Below are 13,112 nucleotides of genomic sequence, written 5' to 3'. Positions count from 1 at the left end.
TGACACAATAACTGACATCTCACCTGAAAAAAGGGTCGATAAAACACTAATATAAATGTAAAAAATGAAGAGGTTCAGCCACAGCTGCAAGAAACTGAAGAGAGAGACAAAATAAAAGACTTTTAATATTTTAATCCAAGTACAGTAAGATTATGTTTTTAATATATTCATTACCTTTTCTATTTAAAATGATCTATTTTTATAAAATAATACCATTTTAACTCTCTGAAGCGGCCATGTTGTCCAGTGTGTGAAATGGTGACATCTAGTGGTGAGGAGGAGTCTCTGCATGCATGTCAGAGAGCTACGGTGGCCTTCACGGACCAGAAAGGACCACTCATCCATTTTGTGCTGACATTAAAAAAAGGTATGATATACATATATATACAGTATATTTATATGTGTGTGTGTAAATACATTAATTAAACCACCTGTCATAAAAAAAATAGAAAACATACGTATTTTAGAAATCGTTCATTAACTAAATTCTCTTTTATTTGGGCTTCTCTGTCAGAAATGAATAAAGCATAACATTTAACCACTAAAACTGTTTATTATGTTCAGGATTATGTGCAAGTTAATAACTATCATTTGACATCTTAATAAATAATATAATACTTTATTTGTAAATGGACGGATATGAAAATTCACGGATAACAATAATAATTTATCTTGATTGGAGTAAATCGTGTAATATATGTGATGTTTGAAGAATACGCTGAATGTTTATAACCTAACCCTTTTAATCGTTCGAACTGTCCCTGAAAGTATATAAATATATCTTAAGTAATTCACTCATACAGCTGTCTTGAATTGGCGACCTATCAGCCAATCGGAAAACAGTATTCACTGTTGCTGGGCAGATTTGCCGAGCGCAGGTTGTCAGCTCCACAGCTGGAGTCGCGAGACTACGTTTTTGGGCGGTTCTTCTTCGGTAAAAACTCCGTAAATGTTGGAAACGACAACATACAGCAGTTTTTCTACCGAGCTGGTGAGGACTCTTTCTGTAATGTAGTGAAAATGAAGTGAAATAAGATGTAATAATCTTTAATTGTGGTGGCGTGGCTACAGGAAGAGGGTTATTCAGTGTTTAAAGCCCGGGAAGAGCTGAGAACATGAAGGAAGTACACGTCCATTTTTATTTTTACTTTCGTTATTGTAAGCCATTTCAAGAAAACACAGCAGAGCAACGAGATAAATACATGTGAAGCAGAAGGACAAACAAGTAAGTGATTATGATGATATTTGTTTATAGATTATATGACCAGTTACTGTGTGTGGGTGTACATAAACGTACGTTAATCTGATGTATTAAATCTGTTTTCGTGCTCAAAGCTTCACATTGTGAGCTCACAGTCTCTCTCTGTCTCTCAGACTGAATGAAGTCCAGAAAATGAGTGTTTATGTGGAGGAAGACGAGGACACAGCAGAGTCTTCAGGACCCAGCTGTCTGTCTGTGAAGTCTAACAGGTCTAAAGACATCCCTCTGAACTTCAGTCATGAACCTGGAGCCTCACACACAAAGTAAGAGAGCTGCTATAAACCTGTTACAGAGGAAAGAACTGTGTTCAATTTGGGGGTTGCAACATTCAGCCGGTCCGAGTTTGCTTCCACAATAACCCAATAACTTTAGTGAAACGAACTGAACCTTTTGAATAACATATTCCTCTCCTCGCCTGAGGCGGCGCTGCATCAAGAATGACTGAATTACCAACAGATGAGCGAGTTTTCTTGTTCATATTGTATTTTCTTCTCGCTGCATCAAGAATTACTGAAGAACATCATCAGTGATGGATGTGATGTTTGTGTTTGCAGACTTCAGAACCAGAGATGGAGAGCAGAGACTCCAGGACCCAGTGTTCTGTCTCTGAAGAGTGACCGGTCCATGAACCAACCTCCACTCTTCAGTAATGAACCTGGAGCCTCAAACACAAAGTAGGAGACACTTTGTCCTGTGAAGGAATCAGATTCATAAAACACACACACACACACACACACACACACACACACACACACACACACACACACACACACACACACACACAGTCCATCAGAACCACTGTGAGACAACAAACAAGTTTGTCTCGTGTCTCCAGTCGTCACTGAGCTCAACATTTGCTTCAGTTCATGAAGGTCAACAAACAAACAGTTGAAAGACGAGGGTTTTCATTCACTGTCCGTCTCAGCCACACACATGTCCATCTGTCCCTGACATGTCATTAATAAAGAAATGTCTTCACAGAGACATGTCCACCTGTCCCTGACATGTCATTAATAAAGAAATGTCTTCACAGAGACATGTCCACCTGTCCCTGACATGTCATTAATAAAGAAATGTCTTCACAGAGACATGTCCATCTGTCCCTGACATGTCATTAATAAAGAAATGTCTTCACAGAGACATGTCCACCTGTCCCTGACATGTCATTAATAAAGAAATGTCTTCACAGAGACATGTCCATCTGTCCCTGACATGTCATTAATAAAGAAATCTCTTCACAGAGACATGTCCACCTGTCCCTGACATGTCACTAATAAAGAAATGTCTTCACAGAGACATGTCCACCTGTCCCTGACATGTCACTAATAAAGAAATGTCTTCACAGAGACATGTCCATCTGTCCCTGACATGTCACTAATAAAGAAATGTCTTCACAGAGACCAGTTTGCTGTTTCTGTGGACGAGCAGACATCCTGCTGTCCTCTTTGTAAGGACGTCCTGAGAGATCAGGTCTCATCGTCGGACCAGTCTGGTCCACCAGGAGACTCCTGTTGTCCCAATTGTGGACAGAGACCCAGACCAGGACCAGGACCTGGACCACAGACACAGAGTAAGACAGAACTTGTATCTGCTGATGTCTTCACTGCTGAAAACAGCATCAATATTTAAGATGATGATAAACAAACAGAAGATGAAAAACTAAGCCAACATTTGACTGAAGCTCTTTCATCACAGAATTTCACATAAAGATCATGTGACAAAAAAAAATCCTCCACATTTGTTCTCGATCACTTTCACTTTGAGCGCGAGCAGATGAACAAACTTTGAAAATGAAAGAACAGGAGAAAAATGTTTCAAAGTTAAAGCTGTTGCTCATGTTAATGAAGATGATTCAGTTTAATCCTCTGCTGCCCCCTACAGGCTCAACAAAGGGTTTTTCAGCTTTTCTATTATTGTTGTTTTCTCTGCAGATGATACACTTTCCTTCACAATCACCACAATCATTGTAGAATGATTTAGACTTTCACAAACAACATATTACAACAAACATCACATAAAGACGTGACTTTGTCAGGGTTTTTTTTTTTTTTTAAATCAAAAACCTTTAAGTTTTCTTGATGAAAATAATCCTCAGCTGCTCAGATTCTTTCTTCAGTCTGACTTTGTCTCTTGTCTTTCAGCAGATGTTGGTCTGCAGGAGGTTCTAGATGAACATAAGATCAGTCTGAGGAGGAGATTTGAACATGTGACTGAAGGAACTGAAGGAAGAGGAAGTAGAACCCTCCTGAACAGGATCTTCACTGAGCTCTACATCACAGAGGGACAGAGTGAAGAGGTCAATACTCAACATGAGGTGATGCAGCTGGAGACCACCTCCAAGAAGAAGATGGTCCAGGACACTCCCATCAAGTGCTGCGACATCTTTAAAGCCTTACCTGACCAGCAGGGGCGCATCAGAGTGGTCCTGACCAACGGCGTCGCTGGTGTTGGAAAAACCTTCTCGGTGCAGAAGTTCACTCTGGACTGGGCCGAGGGTTTGGAAAACCAGGATGTGAATCTGCTGATTCTGCTTTCGTTCAGGGAGCTGAACCTGATCAGAGATCAGCAGCACAGTCTTCTCACTCTGCTCCATGTTTTCTATCCAACATTAGAGAAGGTCAGAGCAGAGAAGCTCGCTGTCTGTAAACCTTTGTTCATCTTTGACGGCCTGGATGAAAGCAGACTCTCACTGGACTTCAACAGCAGGACGCTGGTTTCTGACATCACACACAGGTCATCAGTCAACGTGCTGCTGACCAACCTCATCCAGGGGAATCTGCTTCCCTCAGCTCTCATCTGGATAACTTCTCGACCTGCAGCGGCCAATCAGATCCCTCCTACATGTGTTGACAGGGTAACAGAAGTACGAGGCTTCACTGAGGACCAGAAGGACGAGTACTTCAGGAAGAGATCCAGAACTGAAGATCTGTACAGCAGAATCATCTCACACATCAAGACGTCCAGGAGCCTCCACATCATGTGTCAAATCCCAGTCTTCTGCTGGATCAGTGCTACAATTCTGGAGCACATGTTGACCACAGAGCAGAGAGGAGAGCTGCCGAAGACCCTGACAGACCTGTACTCACACTTCCTGCTGGTTCAGACAAAGAGGAAGAAGAACAAGTACGAGAAAGGACCTGAGACGAGTCCACAGGAGCTGATGAAGGCCGACAGGGACGTTCTTCTGAAGCTGGGGAGGCTGGCCTTTGAACATCTGCAGAAAGGAGACATCATGTTCTACCAAGAAGACCTGGACCGGTGTGGTCTCAGTGTGACAGAGGCCTCTGTTTACTCAGGAGTTTGTACAGAGATCTTCAGAAGAGAGAGTGTGATCTTCCAGAAAACAGTTTACTGCTTTGTTCATCTGAGCGTTCAGGAGTTTCTAGCTGCAGTCTACATGTTCCACTGTTTCACCAACAGGAAGACAGAGGTACTGCAGGACTTCCTGGGAGAAGAATATTTAGCCCAGATCCAAACACCTCGTTCCAACAAGCGCTCTTCATTTTTTGGAATCTTTGCTAAAAGAGACTTATCTCTGAACGTCTTCCTGAAAGCAGCCATGAAGAAGTCACTTCAAAGTGAAAATGGTCACCTGGACCTGTTTGTTCGCTTCCTTCATGGACTCTGTCTGGAGTCCAACCAGAGACTCTTAGGAGGTCTGCTGGGTCAGACTCAGAACAGTCCAGAAATCATCCAGAGAGTCATCGAGAACCTGAAGAAGATGAACACAGACTACATCTCACCTGACAGAAGCATCAACATCTTCCACTGTCTGACAGAGATGAACGACCAATCAGTGCATCAGGAGATCCAAGAGTTCATGAAGTCAAACAGAGAACAGAAACTCTCTGAGATCCAGTGCTCAGCTCTGGCCTACATGATGCAGATATCTGAGGAGGTTCTGTATGAGTTGGATCTGAGCAAGTACAGAACATCTGTCCAGGGAAAACAGAGACTGATTCCAGCTGTGAGGAACTGTAGGAAGGCTCTGTAAGTTCAGACATGATCAATAACATCGTCAATCAGTGATTAATGATTTGGTTTATCAAATACACACATAATTCATTCTTCTCAGTTTGTGAGTCAGCTGTTCTTTTCCTGGAGATGTTTTAAATGATGAACGTTCAAAGTGAAGATTTGTCAGCTGATTGTGATTCTTGTTTTGAACTGAATGAAAACACAAAATAACAACATACATGATCTCAAGTCTGTGTACATGATAAGACAGAAACCTTTACAATATTATAGAGAGAAGAGAAACCAACAGTTCACATAATGAACACTTGGGGTCAGTGGAGAGAAAATAACTCTCTTTTAACAGAAGAAGAAATCTCTGACAGAACCAGACTGAAACATGTGCAGCATCTACAAACATCTGTGAAGTCACATCTGATATGTTCTATAAACACAGACTTTATGGTTGAGAGAGTCAGTGTGAAGTCGTGGTCTCAGCTCTGAACACATGATCAAACACTGACTGGTTTCAAGCAGCAACTTTGTCTCTGAAGTCTCATCTTTTATTCTTTATTCAGGTTGAAAGACTGCAGTTTGTCAGAGATCAGCTGTTCTTCTGTGGCTTCAGCTCTGAAGTCAAACCCCTCTCATCTGAGAAAACTGTACCTGAGTGAGAACAATCTTCAGGATTCAGGAGTGAAGCTGCTGTGTTCTGGACTGGAGAGTCCACACTGTAGACTGGAGAATCTGTGGTGAGTTCACTGACTCTCTGTTACTGTTGTAAATCTCAGATGTTTAATCCATAACTGAACCTCATTAATGTTCACACATCAGTTGAATCAGTGATTGTTAATAAATGAATTCCATTATAAACTGTGGTTGTTCCATGTTTCTACTTTTTCTTCTCTCAGATGTAGAATTATGATCTTTTCACAAAGTTTTTTCATTCATTTTTTTCACGTTAATCCTATTTGTTTTCAAATCTGTATCAGTCACTGAATCTCACTGAGCAGCTTTGACTTTTTCTGACAGAAGTTGATGTTTTTCATCACAACACAAGATCCTCACAGCTGATATTTGACTCATACATTAAAACAAAAAACTTTATCTTTGTGTTTTATTCTTTATTCAGGTTGATGAGCTGCAGTTTGTCAGAGATCAGCTGTTCTTCTCTGGCCTCAGTTCTGAAGTCAAACCCCTCTCACTTGATAATCCTTGACCTGGACAAGAACAATCTTCAGGATTCAGGAGTGAAGCTGCTGTGTTCTGGACTGGAGAGTCCACACTGTAGACTGGAGAATCTGTGGTGAGTTCACTGACTGAAGCTGTTTTTTTAAACTTTCATTTCATGAACATCAAACTAATTCGATTCACTCATTAATAAACTAAACTCCTTGAACACACACAAACACACACACACAGACACACAATAATACATACATTTAAAAATAAATTAATAAATACACAGATGTTTCCTTAAAAACAGGAAAAATGTGAAGGAGCTGATGATTCATGTGTCAGTTGGGACACGCCCACGTCACAGAGCTGTGACACATTTTGACAAAATCCGGACAATGAATCCACACTTGGAGGATCCAGTCTTATGAACTGAGACACAGCTAGAGTCCGGATCAGGCTGTACTTTTCTGGACACGACTGAACCCCACATTTAGACCAGACTCACTACTCTGACTGTCAGGCAGACGCTTGTTAGACTTTATTTATGGTTATAACAAACAACAAAAGTTCAGATACACATGCACACTTGTTAAATACCATATAAGGAAGTCAAAGACATTCACATGATGATCATGTGATCCTGCACATGAACAGTTTTAGATGGAAAAAAAAACTGGTTTCAAGCAGCAACTTTGTCGTCTGAAGTCTCATCTTTTATTCTTTATTCAGGTTGAGGGGCTGCAGTTTGTCAGAGATCAGCTGTTCTTCTCTGGCCTCAGCTCTGAAGTCAAACTCCTCTCATCTGAGAAAACTGTACCTGAGTAAGAACAATCTTCAGGATTCAGGAGTGAAGCTGCTGTGTTCTGGACTGGAGAGTCCACACTGTAGACTGAAGACTCTGTGGTGAGTTCACTGACTCTCTGTTACTGTTGTAAATCTCAGATGTTTAATCCATAACTGACCCTCATTAATGTTCACACATCAGTTGAATCAGTGATTGTCAATAAATGAATTCCATTATAAACTGTGGTTGTTCCATGTTTCCACTTTTTCTTCTCTCAGATGTAGAATTATGATCTTTTCACACAGTTTGTTCATTAATTTTTTTCACGTCAATCCTATTTGTTTTCAAATCTGTATCAGTCACTGAATCTCACTGAGCAGCTTTGACTTTTTCTGACAGAAGTTGATGTTTTTCATCACAACACAAGATCCTCACAGCTGATATTTGACTCATACATTAAAACATAAAACTTTATCTTTGTGTTTTATTCTTTATTCAGGTTGAGTGACTGCAGTTTGTCAGAGATCAGCTGTTCTTCTCTGGCCTCACTTCTGAAGTCAAACCCCTCTCATCTGAGAGAACTGGACTTGAATGACAACAATCTTCAGGATTCAGGAGTGAAGCTGCTGTGTTCTGGACTGGAGAGTCCACACTGTAGACTGAAGACTCTGGAGTGAGTTCACTGACTGTACACACACACACACACACACATTAGGATTACTTGTCTTCAGAGGACATTGCATTGACTTACTTTAATTTCCTGGAGATTTTCTCTAACCTTAACCATAATTACTACTGGCCTAACCCTAATCCTAACTCTAACCTCAACCTAACCATAAAACATATCTTCATCTTAAAATGTAGTCATTTACGTTATGGGGACTTGCTTTTTGTCCCCACAAGGAAGACAAGTCCCCATAATGTGACTGTGAAAACAGGTTTAGGTCCCCACAACATTAGTAATACTTGGACACACAGTCATCTAAAGTCTCATCTTTTATTCTTTATTCAGGTTGTGGGGCTGCAGTTTGTCAGAGATCAGCTGTTCTTCTCTGGTCTCAGCTCTGAAGTCAAACCCCTCTCATCTGAGAAAACTGAACTTGAGATGGAACAATCTTCAGGATTCAGGAGTGAAGCCTCTGTCAGATCTTGTGAAGAGTCCAGATTACAGACTGGAGACTCTGAGGACAAAGAGTCCAGACGACTGACCGGACTCTCTGTGGTCAGTAGAGTTAGAGTCAGTGTTTGATCAGTGTTGTTCTAATCACAGTCAGAGCAAAGATCCAGTGTTTCCTCAGTGAAGCTGTGAGAGCAGAATAGTGACAGACTTCATGGTTGGACACAAAGACACACAGAGACAACAGTCGACCAATCAGACGAGCCAAAGAGCTGCTGGTGATCATGTATCACACACTGTAAAAACAGCACCACTACAAATAAGACACATATTCTTGAATTGGTTTTAAATGATCTTGTATTATTTGGTTAGAAAACTTAAAACTAGCTTGTAAATCTACAGCTACTTTCAGACTCTGTCATTTTCCTTAAAACTCTGAAAAACTGACTAAAACTATCAAGAAATGACCAAAATATAAGGAGAAAAAAACATTAACAACAACTTAATGTCCCTAAAATATATTTCCTAACAAATACTTTCCCTAAAAGTACACAAAGTATGGATTTAAGGTCTGTACCTGTCGTCACATGTGACCTTTACTTCCATGTCAACAGAGATGAACATAAAGGAACAGCAACCCCTGCTGGTGAGGAATAGTTCCTGCCAACAAGAATCTGAACACTTCAACATACAGAGACACAGCATTAGACTAGCTCGATTTAGTCAGACTAACGTGTTTGCATGACATTAAGAAAACTGAATTGTTGTCGTAGTCTGACTAAAATCTGACTTTTAACATGAATGTAAACACACTGAGAGATTCTGACTCTTCTCTTCTGTTGTCTTCTCTCAACAGGTGGAGGTGGTGATCATGATGAAGAAGAGAGGGTGTGTGTGTGTGTGTGTGTGTGTGTGTGTGTGTGTTCTTGTTCTTGCGGCATACTGAGGACCAGTGAGGTCATTTTTACGGAGTGAGGACATTTTGGCAGGTCCTCACTTTGTTTTCAATGAATTCACTTCCATAGGTTGCTATTACATGCTATACTCAATTTGTAAAAAATCTCTTCTGTTGTCTTCTCTCAACAGGTGGAGGTGGTGATCATGATGAAGTAGAGAGTGTGTGTGTGTGTGTGTGTGGGACATCCTGTTTCCTTTGTGTGCTTTGTGGCTCCGTCCATTTTTGCTTATTCCACAGGTGCCTCAAGTTCAGCAATCAAACACAGTTCATAAAGCTGTGGAAAACCTGGGACGGCTCCCTCGCTCTCCCTGGAGCAATGCTTATTTCTAATTACTGGTACGTGGGATAATTTCTCCAGTGGAGAAAGGGTGGTTGTTCTTTTACTTTAGTGTTTTATGTTTGGTTTGTTCTGACTCTTTAAGTTAATTGTGGTAGACCCAACAGCAACTTTTGGAGCAGCTTGTTTTAAGTTTACCTTCTCTTTGTTTTTTTGTAAATAAACTCTTTATTTACGGCTACGTTCCGTTTGCCTCAGCCTTTGTTCTTTTAAAATATCCCGAGGTTGTTGTTTTTACCTTGTTACTCCTCGCATCCCCTGGACTTGCTCGGGTATGTTCCATCTGTTGGTAAGTCAAAAATATAACATCAACTTCTGTGATAACCTGCTTGTTTTCTCTCTGTAGCATTTACTTGGTCGTACAACTGTATAATTCAGTATCCTGTAAGAAATCATTTCTACTGGAAAACCTTCATTTTATTTTCATAATCTATTAAAATATTTTATATATATAAAAAAAAAATATCCTAATTATAATTAGTAATAATTATAATAATAGCTAAAGCTCTGTTTGCAATGTTTTTGTCTTGAAATCACCTGCCTTCCTTTAAAAAAGCCTATAACAAAATTTCCCTGCTTCAGTCTTGGCTCCTCCCAGTCTAAAATTGTATCAGGTGCAGTACCAGTGAGTGACCACAAGGGTGAATCTGAAACAAATGTCTAAGGACCTCACCTGAAACTTTGACCGATTGTCCACTGGGGTCATAGAAGCTCATTCTAGCATTTGTCTAATGTGGACCAGGCAAAATGTCCCCACAAGAGAAAATGTCCCACAAGTAAAGTTGTTTTTCCAAGGGTTGGTACAAGTGTGAAGAGAGGAGCCTCCAACAGGGGGCAGCAGCAGTTCACTGTTCCTGCCCTTGTGTGAATAACAGCAGCGTGGTCTCAGTGTGTGTCTGTGTTAGAAGACGCTTTGATTTACTCACAAACACATTTTAAAATCATCATCATCATCATCAGTACAACACACACACGAGCAGTGATCTCAGCACTTGATCTTTTATATCTGTGAGTCCCTGATTGTCAGCTCTGGTTCTACCATGTACAGGTCACCCATCAACATCATTATATATCAACAAACTATTGATTTTTAACTTCATATTTTCAACATTTTTAATGTATATATATTTTTAATTATTTTATTAAAAACAAACTCTACAATCAACATTAAGATTCCAAAAATCCTATCCATCTTCCACAAGTTCCCCTCTTCTCTCTCCCACTTGGTCTGCCCCGGAATCATAAATAAGTTCCTGCTCTCTTTTAATTCAACTTTATAGTACAAAGAGGTTTTTTTCTAATCAACTCAAAGATTCAATAAATACCAATTATTAAAGTTTATACAAAATGTCCATTAGTGGTTTTTAATTTGTCCTCTTGGGGAAATTTGTTTCCACAGTTTCTGTCCTGTAATATTACATATGTGATACATGTGATGACCTTGTTGTTTTGTTCTTGTAGGTTTGGAGTTTGCAGACCAATTATTTTTGTGTCAGTGTTGGTTATTTGTATGAGTTTTTTTTTTTACAAAGCAAGTCAGAAAAACACGTGAGTGAGACCATTAACATGTTTTTTATAAAAACATCTGCTCCACTTTTAACTTTATGAACACTCTCTACTTTCCCTTTGTAACTCCTCCTTTGGCAGGAGTAAATACAGAGGGAGGAGCAGTGAAACTCTTCTGTGTCTTTGCTTCAGATTCTATTTTACCTGTGAAGCAGAAGGACAAAAAGGTGAGTGTTCAATGTTCATGTGATCACGATGATGATATTTGATTATATATGTTGTGTGTACTTAATCTGATGTTCTAAACCTGTTTTTCATGCTCAAAGCTTCAAATTGTGAGTGAGTGTGAGCGTTTTCATATTTCTTCATCTCCATAGATTCCCATAGGTTTATCATCATTTAGTGTATATTTTTAACCCATCATTAAGTAGATGATGATTTGCTCTGTGTAGTTCACTCATACAGCCGTCTTGAATTAGTGGCCTATCAGCCAATCAGAAAATAGTATTCACTTTTGCTGGGCAGTTTTCAGCTCCACCAAGTTATAAGTGTAACAAGTTACAAGTGTTTGTGTCTCACAGCTGGAGTCACGAGGCTAGGTTTTTTTGGGGTTCTTATGTAAAAACACTGTAAATGTTGTAAACAACAACAAACAGAGCAGTTTCTCGACCGAGCTCGTGAGGACTCTTTCTGTGACGCAGTGAAAATGAAGTGAAATAAGATGTAATCTTTAATCCTGGGGGCGTGGCTACAGAAGGAAGGTTGATCAGTGATTAAAGCCTGTGAAGAGCAGAGAACATAAAGGAAGGTGTTTACCCAGACAAAGCAGAACACACCCATTTGTTTTTTTACTTTCTTTATTGGAAGCAATTTGCAATGTGACAAAAGTTTAATCATATTTTTAGCCCTCCCACAGTCCCACCCCACCCAAGGAGAGGGAGACTTATTGAACGTCTAACACCATCACGTCAAACAGATCACAGTACACACACAACAATGCTCTGATGTCCATCCATCCATCCATTATCTACCGCTTTATCCTCCACCAGAGGGTCAGCTGACATTGGGCGATAGGCGGGTTACACCCTGGACAGTTCGTGCTCTGATGTGAACATGATTAATTATAATGTATGATAAGTTTTTTTCTATTTATTTATTCCAGTCCCTGAGTGACCTGACATTTGTTGTATCTTCTTCAAAATAAAAAAACAAACTCTATGATTCTAATCTCTCCCTGTCTTTGAATCCCTGTAATTACAGAGGGAGGAGCAGTACAAGAAAAACTCTTCCGTGTCTTTGCTTCAGATTCTATTTACCTGTGAAGCAGAAGGACAAAAAGGTGAGTGTTCATGTGATTATGATGATGATATTTTATTATATATGATGATCATTTACTGTGTGTGTGTGTGTTTGTGCATAGATCTGTGTCCACAGTCCTCATAATGTAAATGACTACCTAACCCTAAGACATGTTTTAACGTCAGGCTGAGGTCAGAGGTCCGGCTTAGGTTAAAGTTTGTGTTGGGATTGGGATTAGGTCAGTAGTAGTTATGGATAAGATTATAGTAAATTAATGTAAGTCAATATAATGTCCTCTGAAGTCATGGAACCCTGTCTGTGTGTGCGTACATAAACGTACATTAATCTGATGTATTTAATCTGTTTTTCATGCTCAAAGCTTCAAATTGTGAGTGAGTGTGAGCTCACAGTCTCTCTCTCTCTCAGACTGAATGAAGTCCAAAAGATGAGTGGTTATGTGGAGGAAGACGAGGACACAGAGTCTCCAGGACCCAGCTGTCTGTCTGTGAAGTCTAACCAGTCTAAAAACATCCCTCTGAACTTCAGTCATGAACCTGGAGCCTCAGACACAAAGTAAGAGATCTGCTACAAGAGAAAAACTCTTCCTGGTTCTTCAGTCATGTGTCAGTGTGATCATATGTTGCTTTGGCTCAGTTCATGTTGTGTGTGATCATCATAGAATAGAACAGAACACATTTATCAAACTGGTTTCTCTAC

General features: G+C 40.0%; 1 protein-coding gene across 1 annotated transcript in view; it reads left to right on the top strand.

Moving 5' to 3' along the window:
• Positions 1-983: 983 nt before the first annotated feature.
• Positions 984-13,112, top strand: part of LOC310937223 (uncharacterized protein) — a gene marked incomplete at its 3' end in the record, with an annotated part of 30,367 nt that continues 18,238 nt past the window's right edge. The window contains exons 1-13 of the mRNA XM_083901453.1: positions 984-1,225; positions 1,375-1,524; positions 1,816-1,935; positions 2,659-2,831; positions 3,403-5,251; positions 5,794-5,967; positions 6,348-6,521; positions 7,124-7,297; positions 7,678-7,851; positions 8,191-8,372; positions 9,152-9,183; positions 9,382-9,404; positions 12,822-12,968. Coding sequence (XP_083757579.1) covers positions 1,394-1,524; positions 1,816-1,935; positions 2,659-2,831; positions 3,403-5,251; positions 5,794-5,967; positions 6,348-6,521; positions 7,124-7,297; positions 7,678-7,851; positions 8,191-8,372; positions 9,152-9,183; positions 9,382-9,404; positions 12,822-12,968 — 3,353 coding nt within the window. The 5' untranslated portion in view covers positions 984-1,225; positions 1,375-1,393. The remainder of the gene's footprint in view (positions 1,226-1,374; positions 1,525-1,815; positions 1,936-2,658; positions 2,832-3,402; positions 5,252-5,793; positions 5,968-6,347; positions 6,522-7,123; positions 7,298-7,677; positions 7,852-8,190; positions 8,373-9,151; positions 9,184-9,381; positions 9,405-12,821; positions 12,969-13,112) is intronic.

This window comes from Microchirus variegatus (assembly GCF_963457635.1).
Source record: "Microchirus variegatus genome assembly, chromosome: 15".
NCBI classification, from domain to species: domain Eukaryota; kingdom Metazoa; phylum Chordata; class Actinopteri; order Pleuronectiformes; family Soleidae; genus Microchirus; species Microchirus variegatus.
This window is presented reverse-complemented; position numbering and strand designations above follow the sequence as displayed.